This window comes from Pan troglodytes, chromosome 3, assembly GCF_028858775.2.
Source record: "Pan troglodytes isolate AG18354 chromosome 3, NHGRI_mPanTro3-v2.0_pri, whole genome shotgun sequence".
NCBI classification, from domain to species: domain Eukaryota; kingdom Metazoa; phylum Chordata; class Mammalia; order Primates; family Hominidae; genus Pan; species Pan troglodytes.
Window position 1 is genome coordinate 103,365,665 of NC_072401.2, and position 19,261 is coordinate 103,384,925.

The following is a 19,261-nucleotide window of genomic DNA, read 5'->3' on the forward strand; positions in this document are numbered from 1 at the left end:
GCGCCCCTTTCTTTGATACTTGTGGGATGAAACCAAATATTATATGATGTATCATGGCTCTACAGAGAAAGAAGACTTTTAGCAAGTGAGGAATTACTACTCTCTGAAAAGAAAATTAGGAAAAGATAAAATCAACACTGAGGAGATTTTATAAGCAATCTTTTTGAGATATTTTTCCAGTATACAAATTTTGCAAAGCATGAAGTTTTACGAACCTGTTCCATTTGCATTTTAAACCACCTGAGAAGAAAATCAGAAGCTGTGAAGAAATCAATGTAAAAAGAAAAAAAAATGGGCAAGAGTATTTTTTCTGGGATGAAAAGTAATAGATGGTAGGGAAAAATGTAGTCATGTAAATTCATTTCAAATTAGTAACAAACACATCATCATTAAGTAAATACACTAAATTAGGGATTGATGTATACATAAGACATTATAAAAACTTCTAGTGATTAAATTGAAGATTTGGCATGTAAATTGACTGTAAAATTATAGATTTTTCCACTCCATTTTTTTGCTAATACAACCCACAAGTACAAATTTTCACATCTCTTGCCAATAATAATTTTAGCATATTCTCAAGCTAATTTTATGAACTGATGCTTCAGTTTGAATCAAATAATATAAAACAGCCAGTTTGAATCTTTCAAATTTTTTTACCTGTGTAACCAAAAAAAGATTTTTTCAAAATTATACTATTGTTATTCACGTTTACAGTGTTTCTTCAAAGATTCTATATTTCCCCAGATGTGAAGTTTGAAAAGGTATGCTTACAAACATACTGTGGTTGAAGGCTGTGAGTACAAAACAGGAAGGAAAGAAGAAGGGAGAGAAAAAAGGAAAAAAACTAAACAACAAGGTTGATACCAGGATGAGAATTTGGCCTTCTTCATCCTAGAATCACTCCCCAGACAAGGAATTACCTCTGGCCTGAGTATACAAGGAGCATAGATAGAGAAGACAGGACATTCTTACAGAGTCAAAGAAATCTTTTGGCCTCAGGATGCAATCTAACACTGCGAAGCACAGGCAATGTGCTATCCTGAGTCCAGCTTTAAGGAATAAGCATTTAGGAATGGTAAGCCCTTCTCCACTTTTCAATGACCTTTATAATCCCCTCTCAGCCCATTTCCATTACCATAACAACACATATTCTGAAATAATAGAGGACCCTGTAATTATAGATGAAAAAGGTAAGCCTGTGGACATAGTATTTTCTCCCAATTAGAAACACCTTGATGTGAAAAATTATTAAGCAATCTTATTCATTCATTTATGTAACAAGTACAAACTAAGAGCCACTCTTCTAGGTGCTCCAGAAACAGGCGGCCTGTATAGGAAAGTTCTTCTTCATGAAACTTTTATTTAAGTCACTGAGAGTAACAGAGTAATAAAACAGTAGCAACAAAATAAGACCATTGCAAATAGTGATAAGGGTTATGAGAAAAATAAAGTGAGAGGATAGAGAGTTAGGAAGTGATGAAAAGCCATGTGAGGATTTTACACATCGCTTAATATCATCTAATTACATAAGACAAAATATTACTTTAGCTGTTACGCAGAGAATAGATGATGGTGTGTAAAAATGAAAGTAGGAACACCAGATAGGAAGCTGTGTTAGTAGTGACAGGAGAGGCTTGAAGGTGGCTGTCACCTGGGTGTTAGCAGTGGAGGTGAAGAGATTTGCTTGAGCTTGGTAGCTCTTTGAAAGTAAGGATTGTGGGACATACTGATAGATTGCAGATGAAGGAAAGAGAGGATGGGTCTGTGTGTAACTAAAGACATGTTTATAAAAATATAAATAAAATACATATCAATGCTGTTAACTGAAATAGAGGTGCTATGGCAAGAATAGTTTTGACAGTGTGATGACACTGTTTTGACAGTGTGATCAAAAGTTCTACTTTGGCTATGTTAATTAAAAGATAATACATTGGTTGGTATTAAGTATATAAGTCAAACACCCAGGAAGGAGCTCATATGTGATATTCAGAGCCATAGCCTGAATGAGATTATTCTGCAGAGAGGGCAGAGCAGGGCAAACATCTGAGTCCTACGCATTGTTGTATTTAGAGGCCTGGGAGAGAAATTTCCATAAAGAGACTGAGAAGAAGCAGCCACTCAAGGTCTTTTAAAAGCCAACTGAAGATAAAGTTTCTGAGAGAAGAAAATTATCAACCATGTCATGTCCTACTCCAGAGACAAGTGAAAAAAGGCCACAAAATAACTTGTGATATACACAACACCATCCATTAATGCTAGAAATGTACCCCCATGGATCTAGGTACTCCCAATTCTTTGTGCCATGAAAATAATGTAGATATATTGGTTTCTCGTGAAACTCAGTGTCAATAGGTATTATTTATAGAGCAAATGCCTGGGAAGATAAAGAATTATAATTCTGATTCATTATGTACCCCAAATGTATAAAGCCACAAAATATCTAAAAACAGATGGGAATGCAGACTGATTGAGGCAATGCAAAGTGTTAATGAGTGGAGAGGAAAAAGAGCTATCCAGATAAAACGTAGAACAGGTCTATGTAAAATTTCAATTGACTGCTTTTTTGCTCATTTTCCAATGTAGTGAACCTCAGTTTCATTTGCTGTATACCTTTTCCCTATTTTAAGCATCTCCAGAGTTTGTATCAGATTAATAAGACTGAGTTAAGATGCACAGATATTGGGAAAGGTATGACTAGAAGCTATAGGACAAATTATGAAAAAGTTCATGTGAAATACAAAGGATAGAATAGCAGATGCATCAAAAAAAAGTAACAGATTAAGCAAAGAACTCAAAAACTCAAAAAGTGGGAGAACACCAGCATCAAGAGGCAGATGATAAAAAGCAAACAAGGCTTGAAAGCTGAAGTAGTCGGCTGCATTATCTCCAGACACTTTTTGTTTTTTTGTTTTGTTTTTTTTTTTTTAAACAGAGTCTCGCTCTGTCGCCCAGGCTGGAGTGCAGTGGTGCAATCTCGGCTCACTGCAAGCTCTGCCTCCTAGGTTCACATCATTCTCCTGCCTCAGCCTCCTGAGTAGCTGGGACTACAGGCGCCTGCCAACACACCCGGCTAATTTTTTGTATTTTTAGAGAGACAGGGTTTCACCGTGTTAGCCAGGATGGTCTCGATTTCCTGACCTCGTGATCTGCCCACCTCGGCCTCCCAAAGTTCTGGGATTACAGGTGTGAGCCACCATGCCTGGCCCATCTCCAGCCAATTTTACACCATTCCTATCTGGCTAAGTATCCGTTTCTGACTTGAGTCATCTTGGAAGCTGAAAATGTGACCTGGAAAGATGAGAATTATTCATACATTCTTACAGAACAAACTTTTGACAATAACAGAAATCTGAAAAATAAGCATGACCTCTATCTACCCATGACACCTGGTTGACTATAAGAAATTATCTTCCTCGTGATCGTTATCTACAAGATGCAAATGGAAATTACTTTTGTAGGAATATAATGGGTAATGTTTAGTTGAAATATTATTCTAACAATACTGTTTTTCTAAAAATGCTATTAAGGTTTTATATTTCTCTAAGAAATAAATTATTATAAATATTGTTTAGCATGTAATTTTCAGTTTGTTTTGTATAAAGGGTATTTGGAAGTTAGCATGATGTGGGCTTTAGTTGGGATTGCAATTTTAAAATATTTTTAAAGTAGATGATTTAATCTATACTTACTAATTTGACTGATGTTTATTCCCTTTTTACTTTCATCTGATATTTACAAAGGTCTGTGCTGTTGTTCTAATGGTATCTTTTATAATTGTCCATTTATATACTTTTTTACATCTTTGAAATTTATTGAGCCTTGCTTTAAGTTCAACATACGATCAGTTCTTCCAAATAAATATTCCTTAGTGCTGTATCTGCATTTGAGATCAGAGGCATTAACATGGGTTAAATTGTGAAAATGTCTAGCATTAGATATTGCATTAGCAACTAGGCGATCAGCCATGTGATTCCCTTTAGTCAAAGGTCCTGGAAGAGGTGTATGAGCCCTAATGTGAGTGATGAAAAAAGGGTGCATTCCACTTCTAACTGCTGTTTGCAGTTGGGTAAATAAAGTCATCAGTTGTTCATCTGTATGAAATTGTAACTGAGTATTTTCAATTAACTGTGTGGAATGAACCACGAATGAAGAATCAGAAATCACATTAATGGGCATATAAAAAGAAGTCAATACCTTAATTACAGTTACAAGCTCTGCTTTTTGAGCTGAAGTATAGGGCGTCTGGAAAACTTTACTTTTCAAGCCAGAATAAGAAGCTTTACCGTTATTAGCCACATCTGTAAAAACATTCTCAGCACCTTCAATTGGTTTGGATTTAGTTATTTTAGGGAGAATCCAATTAGTTAATTTCAAAACCTGAAACAGCTTCATTTTAGGAAAATGATTATGGAGAATACCCACAAAGTCAGCTAAATGGGTTTGGCAAGTAAGACTATTTATAAAAGCTAGCTGTATTTGTGCCTTCATGAGAGGGACAATAATTTTTCCATGATCATATCCATGTAATTTAACAATCCGAGTTCTCCCAATTCCTATCATAGTAGCAATTTGATGTAAATAAGGAGTTAGAGTCTGTGAATTAGTATGTGGAAGAAAAAGCCACTCTACTACGTCCTGTTCTTGGACAATAACACCAGTAGGTGAATGCTGAATTGAAAAAATTAACAAATCTAGAGTCTTCTCTGGATCTATTCAATTTATTTGAGCTCTATGGACTTGCTTTGCAATTAGTTGTAACTCTGCCTCAGCCTCCTTTGTGAATTGCCAAGGGCTAGTAAGACTAGGATTTCCTCTAAGGATAGAAAACAGATTACTCATGGCATAGATAGGAATGCCTAGAACAGGTCGTATGCAATTAATGTCCCCTAGTAATTTCTGAAAGTCATTTAATGTTTTTAGTTGATCCCTACGTATGGTTACTTTCTGTGACACAATGGTAGTGTCATTTACTAAGTTCCCCAAGTAGGAGTAAGGAGTAGCAGTCTCAATTTTATCATGAGCTATAATTAAACCAGCACGAGAAATTGAATTTTGCAAATGACCAAAACATTGGAGTAAAATTTCTCGAGTGGTGGCAGCACAAAGTATATCATCCATATAGTGAATAATGTAACACTGTGAAAATTTTTTATGATTAGGTTCAATTGCTTGCCCCACAAATGTCTGGAAAATTATGGGACTGTTTAACATGCCCTGTGGCAACACTTTCCAGTGATAGCGTTTAGCAGGCTACAGGTTGTTTACTGCAGGAATTGTAAATGCAAACTGTTCACAGTCTTGCTCAGCTAAAAGGATAGTAAAGAAACAGTCTTTTAAATCTATGACTACTAAAGGCCAGTTTTTTGGAATTATAGCAGGAGAAGGCAATCTTGGCTGTAATGCTCCCATAGGTTGTATGACCGAATTGATAGCTCTTAAGTCAGTTAACATTTGCCATTTGCCTGATTTTTTCTTAATTACGAGAACTGGAGAATTCCAAGGGGAAAATGTTGGAGCTATGTGCCCATTTTCTAATTGTTCAGTAACTAATTTCTCTAAAGCCTCCAGTTTCTCTTTACTTAGCGGCCATTGTTCTATCCAAATTCGCTTATCTGTTAACCATTTTAAAGGTATAGGTTCTGGAGGCTTAACAATGGCCGCCATCAAAAATTATTTCCTAATCTTTGGCAGGAACTTTGTTTTTCCTCTTGAAGTGGTTCTTCCAAACCTTGCAAATTTTTTTCTAGACCCATACCAGGGACATACCCCATTTCATGCATTGTATGTTGACTTTGAGGGCTATGTAATTGTTCTGGAATTAGAACTTGTGTTCCCATTGTTGTAATAAATCTCTTCCCCATAAATTTATAGGTACAGAAGTTATAATTGGTCGAATAGTCCCAGGTCATCCATCAGGCCCTTCACAATGCAAAATATAACTACTTTGATATACTTCAAGGGCTTTCTTAACTCCAACTATGTTAAATTGAGTGGGTTGAATTGGCCATGCAGATGGCCAGTGCTGTAGAGAAATGATTGAAATGTCCACTCCTGTATCTACCAAACCTTTAAATTTCTTTCCCTGAATAGTTATTTCACAGGTAGGACATTTATCAGTAATTTGATTTACCCAATAAGCTGCTTTGCCTTGTTTATTTGTGCTTCCAAATCCTCCTGTTCGTTTAATTTCACTTTTTCCCATTTCCACAAATGGCACAATCAGGAACTGTGCTATGTGTTCTCCTGGCTCTGCTTTCCAGGGAACAGAAGTAGATACAACAATTTGAATTTCTCCATTATAATCTGAATCAATGACTCCTGTATGTATTTGTACCCCTTTTAAACCTAAACTAGACTTTCCTAAAAGTAATCCTGTTGTCCCTGCTGGCAAGGGTCCACAGACTCCTGTTGGGACCTTTTGCGGGGGTTCCCCAGGCAGAAGGCTCACAGCTTTTGTGCAGCATAAATCTACTGCGGCACTACCGGCTGTGGTGGGGGACAGACATTGCATGGGAGCGAGGGAATGGCCTGAGCTGGAAATGCCCCCATTTAGAATGGGACGGCCCCCTCATGGCGTTTCCCGAAATCGGGTTCCCATCTTTATCAAACTTAGAGTGACACTGATTAGCCCAATGTTTTCCTTTTTTACATTTTGGACATATTTCAGGATCAGCAGTTTTCTTTTTTCCCTATCTGGCGGCCTGACTCACTGATTTTTTCTACATTCTTTTTTAGTATGACCATGCTTCCCACAGTCAAAACAAGCCCCAGGAAATGGAGTATTTCCTTTATCCACCCTCTGTCCTGCCATTGCCTGTGCTAGCAGAGTAGCTTTATGCGGATTGCCTCCGATACCATCACAGGCCTTGATATAATCAACTAAATGTGCTTTCCCTCTGAGAGGTCACAGAGCAGCCTGGCAATCAGGATTAGCATTGTCGAAAGCTCATAACTGCAGCACTATATCCTGAGCAGCCGAATCTGCAATCATCTTTTTAAGAGACTCCTGTAACCGAACTATAAAATCAACGTATGGTTCTCTTGGTCCCTGTTTTATAGCACTAAAGGAAGGGTATTGTTCCCCACTTGAAGTGATTTTTTTCTCAAGCTCTAATGCACACTCTGCTAAGCTGTTCTATGGCATCATCCTGCATGACCAATTGTGCATCTAAACCAGCCCAGGTGCCAACCCCCAAAAGTTGGTCTGCAGTTATATTGAGGTTGGGCCTGGGCATTGCGAGCAGTCTGAATGGAAGCTTTATCTGCCCATCAAGTTTTAAATTGTAAGAACTGAGCAGGAGTCAGACAAGCTCGTGTAAGAGTGTCCCAGTCAGTAGTTATCATCCAACTGGAAACAGCAACATTCTTTAACAGTCCCATTACAAAAGGAGAACCTAGTCCATACTGATTTATAGCTTGTGGAAATTATTTGAGTAATTTAAAAGGAAAAGGCTCAAATGTAGCTATAATATTTCCCTGTTGATCTGGGGGGTATATTCTAAAAGGGAACTGCCAAGCCTCTAAATCACCCTCTCGTCTAGCTTGCTGAATTCCTGCCTGAATAGAACTAAGAGTGGTTGTTCAAGGTGCTGCTCAGTCACTGGGGCAACCACTTTTTGCCCAGTGTCCTCCGGAAAATAAAGATCTGGAGGGTCTTTTTCTTCAAATAATAAGGAGGGGGTGCAGAAGTGTAGGGATGAACCTTTCCCTTCCTTTGCCGCTGTAGCTTTAGCTGGTAAATAAACATGCTGTGTAACCTCTTCTGTTACTTCGCTATACTCTCATTCCTCCTCATCATCAGTGTGAAAAAGTTCCCAAGTGAAACGAACCAGACCCCACACCTGTACCATTGTTACCCTGATGCTTCTGAGCTCCCCTTCTTACTCACCACAGGGATTGCTTTAAGAGTACTAGGGTGTCTTCCAGCTAGTTTTCTGTTCCAACTGTTGCTCTGGAGACCCATCAACTTGGATTTGAGCCCCTACAATGGACGCCACTTGCCGAGACCACCTCAGTTGGGAAGACCCTAACCCAGTGGCAGTAGAGGAATTAAAGATGCACCCACAGAAATATACAGGTGTAAAGTGGGAAATCAGGGGTCTCACAGCCTTCAGAGCAGAGAGCCCCGAACAGAGATTTACCCACATATTTATTAACAACAAACCAGTCATTAGCATTGTTTCCATAGATATTAAATTAGAAGTATTCCTTATGGGAAACGAAGGGATGGGCTGAATTAAAGGAATAGGTTGGGCTAGTTAACTGCAGCAGGAACATGTCCTTAAGGCACAGATCGCTCATGCTATTGTTTGTGGCTTAAGAATGCCTTTATCAAAAAGCTTATCCACCATGATCAAGTGGGCTTCATCCCTGGGATGCAAGGCTGGTTCAACATATGCAAGTCAATAAATGTAATCCAGCATGTAAACAGAACCAAAGACAAAAACCACATGGTTATCTCAATAGATGCAGAAAAGGCCTTTGACAAAATTCAACAGCACTTCATGCTGAAAACTCTCAATAAATTAGGTATTAATGGAACATATCTCAAAATAATAAGAGCTATTTATGACAAACCCACAGCCAATATCATACTGAATGGGGAAAGACTGGAAGCATTCCCTTTGAAAACTGGCAAAAGACAGGGATGCCCTCTCTCACCACTCCTATTCAATATAGTGTTGGAAGTTCTGGCCAGGGCAATCAGGCAGGAGAAAGAAATAAAGGGTATTCAATTAGGAAAAGAGGAAGTCAAATTGTCCCTGTTTGCAGATAACATGATTGTATATTTAGAAAACCCCATCATCTCAGCCCCAAATCTCCTTAAGCTGATAAGCAACTTCAGCAAAGTCTCAGGATACAAAATCAATGTGCAAAAATCACAAGCATTCTTATACACCAATAACAGACAGAGAGCAAAATAATGAGTGAACTCCCATTCACAGTTACTTCAAAGACAATAAAATACCTAGGAATCCAACTTACAAGGGACGTGAAGGACCTCTTCAAGGAGAACTACAAACCACTGCTCAATGAAATAAAAGAGGACACAAACAAAGGGAAGAACTTTCCATGCTCATGGGTAGGAAGAATCAGTATCATGAAAATGGCCATACTGCCCAAGGTAATTTATAGATTCAATGCCATCCCCATCAAGCTACCAATGACTTTCTTCACAGAATTGGAAAAAAATTGACTTCAAACTATCCTACAAGGCTACAGTAACCAAAACAGCATGGTACTGGTACCAAAACAGAGATATAGACCAATGGAACAGAACAGAGCACTCAGAAATAATACCACACATCTACAGTCATCTGATCTTTGACAAACCTGACAAAAACAAGAAATGGGGAAAGGATTCCCTATTTAATAAATGGTGCTGGGAAAACTGGCTAGCCATATGTAGAAAGCTGAAACTGGATCCCTTCCTTACACCTTATACAAAAATTAAATCAAGATGGATTAAAGACTTAAATGTGAGACCTAAAACCATAAAAACCCTAGAAGAAAACCTAGGCAATACCATTCAGGACATAGGCATGGGCAAGGACTTCATATCTAAAACACCAAAAGCAATGGCAACAAAAGCCAAAATTGACAAAAGTGATCTAATTAAACTAAAGAGCTTCTGCATAGCAAAAGAAACTACCATCAGAGTGAACAAGCAACCTACAGAATGGGAGAAAATTTTTGCAATCTACTCATCTGACAAACGGTTAATATCCAGAATCTACAATGAACTCAAACAAATTTACAAGAAAAAAACAAACAACCCCATCAAAAAGTGGGTGAAGGATATGAACAGATACTTCTCAAAAGAAGAAATTTATGCAGCCAACAGACACATGAAAAAATTCTCATCATCACTGGCCATCAGAGAAATGCAAATCAAAACCACAATAAGATCCATCTCACACCAGTTAGAATGGTGATCATTAAAAAGTCAGGAAACAACAGGTGCTGGAGAGGATGTGGAGAAACAGGAACACTTTTACACTGTTGGTGGGACTGTAAACTGGTTTGACCATTGTGGAAGACAGTGTGGTGATTCCTCAAGGATCTAGAACTAGAAATACTATTTGACCCAGCCATCCCATTACTGGGTGTATACCCTAAGGATCATAAATCATGCTGCTAGAAAGACACATGCACACGTATGCTTATTGCAGCAAAGACTTGGAACCAACCCAAATGTCCATCAATGATAGGCTGGATTAAGAAAATGTGGCACATATACACCATGGAATACTATGCAGCCATAAAAAAGGATGAGTTCATGTCCTTTGTAGGGACATGGATGAAGCTGGAAACCATCATTCTCAGCAAACTATCGCAAGGGCAAAAAACCAAACACTGCACGTTCTCACTCATAGGTGGGAATTGAACAATGAGAACACTTGGACACAGGAAGAGGAACATCACACACTGGGGCCTGTCGTGGGGTGGGGGTAGGGAGGAGGGATAGCATTAGGAGATATACCTAATGTAAATGTCGAGTTAATGGGTGCAGCAGACCAACATGGCACATGTATACATATGTGACAAACCTGCACGTTGTGCACATGTACCCTAGAACTTAAAGTATAACACACACACAAAAAAATGCCTTTAAGCGGTTTTCTCCCCTGGGTGGGCCAGGTTTTCCTTGCCCTCATTCCTGTAAACCTACAACCTTCCAGCGCAGGCATTAGGGCCATTATGAACATGTTACAATGCTGCAGAGATTTTGTTTATTGCCAGTTTTGGGGCCAGTTTATGGCCAGATTTTGGGGGGCCTGCTCCCAACAACATATATAAAAATATCACATTGTACACACTAAATATATATAATTTTTATTTGTCAATCATACCATCATAAAATGTAAAAAGACATGGGGCAAATATAATACACATAATTTTCACTTCTATTATAGTCTTTTCCATTTACTCTATTGAAAATGTATTTTAAAATATGTAAACCATGACAGAAGAGGGAAGTTTTCTTACAGAAACTGTGAACAGAATGGAGAGAAAGTCCACTACTTTGTACACTTTGCAGTTTTATTTAGCTCTCTGTGAGGTTAACCCCAATTTTCTTGTCTATCCACTTTTTTTTAGTTGTTAGAACCAAGCCCCTATTCTTTCTTTTATTTAATGCCATGGTTCTCAAACTTTAGCAGGCTTCAGAGTTGCTTGAAGGATATGTTAAAATTCAGATTGCTGCCATCTCTCTTCACATTTCTGATACAGTAGATCTGGGTTGGGTACAAGAATTTACATTTCTCACAAATTTTTATATGATGCTGATTCTACTCCTGTGAATAACCAATGAGAACCACTGAGTGAACAGTAATTGATTGGCATCATTGTTATGTACATAAGTAAAATTGACATATATCAAATTAAAGTCAAGATAGATTTTTTATTCCATCACTCTGTGTCCTTGAATTAAAATCATGGGTGCAGAGGCTGTGCGTGATGGCTTATGCCTGTAATCCCAGCACTTTGGGAGGCCGAGGCGGGCTGATCACCTGAGGTCGGGAGTTCGAGACCAGCCTGACCAACATGGAGAAACCCCATCTCTACTAAAAATAGAAAAATTAGCTTGGTGTGGTGGTGCATGCCTGTAATCCCAGCTACTCAGGAGGCTGAGGCAGGAGAATCACTTGAACCCGGGAGGCAGAGGTTGCTGTGAGCCGAGATCGCACCATTGCACTCCAGCCTGGGCGACAGAGCTAGACTCCGTCTCGAAGAAAAAAAAAAAAAAACATGGGTGCAGAATGAAGTAGTCTTAGAGTGACTGTTCATCTAAAAATATGTTTTCCCATACCATTTTTTTAAAACCCTCAGAAATGCTTACAAAAAGTTTAATATACTCCACTTCATAGTAGGTACTCTTCTAGACACTGAAGGAAAGTAGAAGAATGTGGGATAAACAGGACACAGCCCACACTCTCAGAGGGCACAGAAGCCAAGGAACGAGAAAACAGAACTACAAAAATAAGTGCCATAAATACAGTGTGTGCCCTACACACACTACTTAACATGCATTTTGCTTACTCTGTCAAACAGGTCTAAGCACTTTACTTATGTTGTTATTTACTTCCTCACAATGATGCTGAGGTAGGTACCATTTTAATCTCCACTTTACAGATGAGAAGTTGCATACTTTGCCCAGATGGTAAGTGGCAGAGCTGGGGCTTGGATCCAGGCAGCCTAGCTCCAGTGGCCACTTTGCTAGTCCCCGGATGACTGTGCCTCGGTACACTATAGTGAGCATGAGCTCGGGGTGTCATTGAAGCGCAAAAGAAAGAGAACAGTCAGAGGAAACTTTACAGGGCAGATTATCTTAAATTTAAAGGAAGGACTCTCAAGTTTTCCTGCCTAATTATATAAATTACTATTACAATGAATAACTTATAACAACAAGTTTGAAATAACCTCAGATACTCTTTTCATTATTTTTGCAATCCTAGAAACATTGTAATTTTTGTTTCCTAGTATATGATTTCCTACATATCAGCCATTTTGTCTTTATGGGTAAATACTGCCCTTTAGGAAGAAGCCCCATTTGGTTCACAGATTAATTCCCAGTCCCTAGAAGAATATCTAGTGCTCAGTAAAAATTTATTATATTAATTACTTAGCTAATGGTAACCAGGTTAACCATAGACTAAAATAAAACCCTGGTATCAATAGATACAAATTAGTAATATTTGTGCTCCCCAAATAAAATGATTCTTGTTTGTTGGACTAAGGCAGCAATTTAGATTGTCATGGTTTTGTTTTTCATTTTATTTTGTTCTTCTTATTCATGGCATCTGCTATTAGCAGAATGAAAAATTGGCATGTGTGCCTTCTGAATATGCTGCACTGAACTGTCTGTGCTCAAGTACCAAGGCACATATGTTTGTCTTCTCTGGGCCAACACACAAATTGTAGGTTTTTCAGGGTCAACAGTAATAAGCATCTATAATTATATCATAGAGTTAGGAAAAGAAACATAAATAGTATCTATTAGTAACTGATAACAGGAAATAGGCTCTCTAATATCCATTCATTTTAATTAGGAAAATGTATGCATGGGTTGGCCTCAATTAGAAGCACACACACACATACACACACACACAGGGGAGGTGGGGCAGAATGGACTTTTTAATTAATGTCTTGAATAAGTCATGACTTAGGAAACTTCCTCTTACTTTTGCAGTTGTTATGTAGTAATGATCCTCAAACGTCTGAAATTCTTTGAAATTCTAGAGAGGTTCAGAAACCACTGTATACCACACTCTATTATTAATCCACCCTAAAAACACCTCCCTCCCCTTTCTAAAAGGACCCTTGGTAATGGTAATTCTGCCATTACCAAATAGTTATTTTTAAAAATCTTAAGGTTTGAAAACTCACATTACATTATTCTGAAAAGGAAAGAGATTTAGATGTAGAACTTGTTTTTATGCCTTCTTTCTGTAAGTTATGGTTTGCCAAAGCCGCCACAGCATCTGCCTCACTGTATTGGTCAGGGTTCTCAAGAGAAACCAATAAAATGTGTGTGTATATGTGTGTTGAAAGATAGATAGAGATAGGTTCATAGAAATATATATTATCTATAATAAATCTCTATAACATATATAAAATATGTATTGAATATATAGATTAAATTATTAAATATATACATAATATATATTAATAAATATATAAATAAATATAAAATATAAATATTGGCAGGTCTGAAATATGCAGGGCAGGTTAGCACTTAGGGGTTTCCCTAATCATTCTCATATTCCATTTTCATTTTGTCCCTATAATACGTATGGCAGTGCTTCCAAAGGCGTCTTAAATTCTCCCCACTCCTTTTACTGCCCAAAAGATTTCCTAGATTTACTTCCTTGTCTTTGTGCATTTTATTATCAAATCATTTAATATTTTAAAAGAATGACTCCAGTGCTCAAGACTAAAAGGAATTCCTTTTAAAATGCTGAAATAGTCCTTACTAATGAAGTAAAGTTTCCTTGGCCGACATGTTGATTTACTGCTTTGTGGCCCTGATTTCTTGAATGTCTGTGAAACCCATATAAAGGCCAATAGGTAGCATTCTACCTGTAAGCCATGGCCCTGTGCTAGAGTGCCCAACCATCTGATCCTAACCCAGCCCATCTGGTTTGTGCACTTTTACTGTTCAACTTTTCCTGGATCTTTTCCTGGTTCTTGGTTCCTGTCTTGTCAAGACAAAGCAGAGACAAAGTTGGTAATTTTCAAAAGGAATTTTTTTTAATGAATGTAGAGGAAAAGAATGCAAACACATTTGTATAGAAATAAAATTTCTAGAGGCTTCTTATTTTAACCAGAGTTTAGCTACAGATTGGATGGATTGGATAAACAGGAAACTGTCCAGCTCTTTTTATTGCCTTAACATTGTCTGGGTTTTCTAGTAGAAAATGGAAAATAAACGTATTTAAATATTGTGAGATTTAATTTCATTTGATATCAATTCTAGAAACCTCTAACAAACACTTCACATCTCCCTTTGCTTCCTAGAATTACCTCCACACATGGACCCCAAGCTCCCAGGCTGTTCGTCTGTGGCCTTAAGCCCTGCTTCAACCTTGTTTTGCTCATTGCCTACTTCTCTCTGGCGATCCCTAGCCCACAGCCCTAGATAAGAAGGCATTTCATAGTGTATCCTCAAAGACTCTTTTTCTGAAATCAGAGCATCTTTCACCACCTGCCACATCCTTGTTCTGTTGCTCTTCTCTTGCTCAGTCTGCCACTAGGTACCTGAAACCCCCACCTCTCCAATTCCATTTGTTAACCACTATATTTTCTTCTTCCTTTTCCTCCTCCTCCTATCATTACTGCTGCTAATTTTAGGGTGGATTCCATCCACTAGGATATTCAGAAAGCAATGTGTCCCTTCTGGGTTTGAGATGACATGCTCCATTTATTTCTCATACTTGTCAACTCATGATGCAGGTCCTTTGGATGACAGAATATTGACATTCTAGAACTCAATTTTTACAATTTTGCAAAACTTTCAAATCTTAAGCATACAATTCAACAAAATGAAGAATTTCTATCAAAAATTTTCAAATGTACAGTCTTTCAAAGAAATTATCTGAGGACAACAGAGTAACTATTCATCTTTATCCCAAGTTTTTCCTGTTGTTTGTCTATGCCTGGCAATAAGAATAAACAACAGAGAATCAAGGCTCTAGAACTGCTCTTTATTTCTACTTGCAAGATGGTTGTGGAAGTGGATTCTAACCATTCCCAGTTTGGATTTTAACTGAGTGGGCCCAGAACACAGAGATAGCCCGGGAGAAGCTCTCATAAGTCATAGACTTGAATGGTCACAGTTGCCTCCCCCAGCTCCACAGCTTTTCTGGCCTCACCCCGAGGAGCAGTACACAGGGGCCATAGCTTCTCTCAGAGCCTCCCTGAGTGTATGGAGGAGCAAAGAAAATAAGGCACCGTAAGTCAGAAAATAACTGGCCATGCTGCAATGGGAAACCAATTTTGAACTCCCTCTCCGAAATTAAAAGGGGCCTCTAGATTGCTTTAAAATGCACTTGATTCTCATTAGTTGCAGTAGTTACGTTCTATAAAGTAATCGAATAAGTCAATGCTGAACCTTTGCTCCTAGGAGAGTTATAGGGTTAGGTTCCTGTGAGCTTCTGGTCACAATGTTTTGATCAACCAATTGATACATAACCTTGCTTTATGTGTGTTTCTGTTTAAAAATACCTTATTTAATATACACTGTTGATTCAAAGTGAACTCACCATCAACACTGTAACTCAGGCCTGAATGAATTTATCTAATACATATATTTTCTCCATAAGGCATGCCACCGCTTTCAAGTGCTTAGAAATACTACACAGCACTTCAGCACTGTACTTGGGGGCCATTTTAAACAGCTAATTCACCAAAATAAACCACAAAAACTGTGACAGTTGTGGCACCAAATGGACTGCAAACAGGACATTTGTTTACAGTTTGAGAGCTGAACTAAGAAGGCATATGGTTGCCTTGTTTGACCCCAGCTGGGAATGTGTGCTTTGGGTGACTCAAATTTTTCATTGCTATACATATGTCTGCAAATGACTGGGCAAGTGCCTTAAGGTGTTACAAACAAATTTTAGTGAGTAAATGAATTTGCATAAACAGAATTCCCAAATAATGAGGACCAACAGTACTTATTTGCATGGAAGAATACATTGGACATAGGTTTAATAACTGATTGAGTAGATGTTATGGTCACCAATTGAATATTGAGAAAAATAAGATGCATAAGTTCAAGTAGCTTGTGCAAATGACGCTATGACTAAATACTAGAATTAAATTAAATTTGATAGGTTTAATGCATACAATCTGGCTCCAAAGTCCTAATGCTTAAGTGCTACACTATATTGCTTCTCATGAGAGATAAATATTAAGTTTTAGAATTTTGGTATTTAAGTAATGAAAGGCCTTATTTTGAAGTTTATTTAGCAAGAAGAAATTAAGACTCATTTGAATATTATGCAGATTAGGATATAACCTATTCAACTAAAACATTTGAAAGAAAGAATATCTTGTATGAAGTTTCTTGAGACAACTAACAAGAGAAATACCAAGTAGATGTAAATTCTAATTTTTTCTCTTATTTAAGAGAATATTTTAGTAACAAGAATTCAATTACAACAGTTAATGAGGTAGATTCAATATTGAGTTTAATAGTAAAGTATGTATCTACTTGTGAATTTTCCACTGCGATATTTTATGTAATATGAGAGGTAACAACAAAACTGTAGCATAGGGCTTTGATGGACTATTTCCTTTGTGCATTTTGTTTACACTATCAAGGTTTTAGAAGCATGGTAACCTTGGCAGCATTTTTTTGTTTCTTAAAATTCCAAATAGAATTATATGTCTAATCTTTTGACAGGGTTGGAAGAGTGACACCTCACATGTTATATAATGGTTCTCCTGTCAGAGAGCAAAAGGTTTCATAAACACAGCAATGCTCTGTTTTTACAGATCCACAGAAATAATAACATTTCATCAGATTTCAAATACTATTATGAAAGGAATGAAAATTGTTATGTTTCTTCAACTTTGCAGCTACCTTCCCTACTCTAATTGGTGTCTGATTAAAACCCAGGAAAAATTACCTTCCAGAGATTTTCTTGGCTTAAAGCATTTGTGGCATGGCATCAAGCCCAGAAGAATATCAGAAGTTCTATAATTTTGACCCCCAACCCTTTCATTTCATAAATTAGGAAACTGAGGTCCACAAGATGAATTCTTAAGAACCACAGATTTAGTGGCTGAGCTGGGATTAGAATGCAGATTTCCTGATTTTTAATCTTCTCTTTATTGTGTGCTTTATTGTTTTGCCCCAAAGTAGCCACTCCAAAGTGGTCATTCTACTCTGAATGAATATTTACTATTCCAGATAATGATTTATGAGAACAAATGGATTGCATGGTCATGAATTTCCAGTTTTAATACTCATCTTACTGTTAAATTCTTGTTTAATGCTTATATTCTAAACTTGAGTATATTTTCATTTTATTATTCTAGTGAGCTAGGTTAATCTTTTGAAATCGTTGGTTTGATTACTTCAATTTAATTATCAGCCATCTTTGTAGAGATTGCCTCAGAAAGTTTAGGAGCAGCTCTGCACAAACAAATGTATGACTTGATTTCTTTGCTATGTGCTAATTCACCTGTTTATTTGTATTGGTAAAACAAGTGACATTGGACTTCTCTTTAAAAAATTTCCCCCAGACATTTTATTCTATTCTCATGAAATTACTATTTGAAAGACATTGGCTGAAACAACTGAAAACTAAAAATTTATTTGGTCTAGAAGAAAATGAAAAGTAAATTTGCCACACCTTGGTTTGAATTATGGCTTCTCTATTTACAACTTGGTAATAAAAACAGATGCAGTTAATCTAGATTAATTAAATGAAAATTGCCATGAAATGAAACAAATGTACACTGTAGATTAAACACATTCTAAACGTTTATTGTATCTCCTAAACAAATCTATTATTTTAACCTAACAAGTGAGACTGTAAATTGTTTGCAAAGTAAATGTGTGCATTTAAGAAAATAACTACATAGTGTATGAACTAAGATGATTAAAGCAAATTGACAGTTTTCAAAAAAGCAATGAGATGGCTGTTTTCCATTGCTTTAAAAGTTTGCTGGAAGACAATTGACTTTGGTTTTGATTCCTTTGATTCTGTTGCTATAAGACTTCACCTTACTTCTGATAATGCCACAGCTATTATGTTGGTGTGTAATTTCTATAACTTTTTCTCAGCTAAGTGCAAAAGTATAGAATAATAACAAACCATCATTCATTTGTGTTTTATTTTGTTTGTCATTGGGATACAGGTTGCATTCATCATTTTACAGTGATATAAAATTAATAAATGTCTTCTAATTGATAGTTAATTATGAAAAATCAAACTCTAAGACATTGATAAAAAAGTTGTAAAATCCAGATGGAAATTTCCACACTGAAGTTATTTATAAAAGCACTCACCTGTATTTTCTGATGCAGTTAGTTTTTGAAAGAAAAATTTTATGTAGAAATCTAATATAACCCCTCAAAGAATTTCATGTTCATTTCAACTTTGGAAGGAAGCAAACTAGGCAAGGAGGTAGAATATAAAATTATTTTATAGATGAACTTGCAGAATTTCGTTATTTAGCGTTTGGTTAATGTCTAAGTACATTCAAAAGGAGTTATTACAACATGTTTTTCTTTCTTTTTTTTTCATTTAAGAGGTTGATGTGGCTTTTTAAATTAAACTTACCTCACAAGTAAGATTGGTGCATTAATGCTAGTGAGAATATTAGTTTATATTTATTTTAATATAGGTAATTGAGTGAGGGGAAGATTCTAAATTGCTAGAACTATTGATAGTTTCTTACACAAAAAGTCTGCTGTGCTTTATCGGAATTACTTTTAGGAGCAGATTGTGTTAGACCTTTTAATGAGATTGCCAATAAAATGAAAACATTAAATCCTACTGCTTCTTATGCTTACAGATACTCATTTCAAAGAACTTCCAACTCTTCTCCACTGTGCAGCAAAATTTGGCTTAAAGAACCTGGCTATTCATTTGCTTCAATGTTCAGGAGCAACCTGGGCATCTAAGATGAAAAATACGGAGGGTTCAGACCCCGCACATATTGCTGAAAGACATGGTCACAAAGAACTCAAGAAAATCTTCGAAGACTTTTCAGTAAGTTTTTTTTTTAATTATATCTCTGT

At 37.0% G+C, this 19,261-nt stretch overlaps 1 protein-coding gene across 7 annotated transcripts in view; it reads left to right on the forward strand.

Moving 5' to 3' along the window:
- Positions 1–19,261, forward strand: part of BANK1 (B cell scaffold protein with ankyrin repeats 1) — a 289,987-nt gene that overhangs the window by 109,801 nt on the left and 160,925 nt on the right. For all 7 annotated transcript variants that reach the window (XM_009447927.4, XM_016951016.3, XM_009447929.3 and 4 more), the window contains 1 exon segment: positions 19,036–19,232. In XM_009447927.4, the coding sequence (XP_009446202.1) occupies positions 19,036–19,232 (197 nt within the window).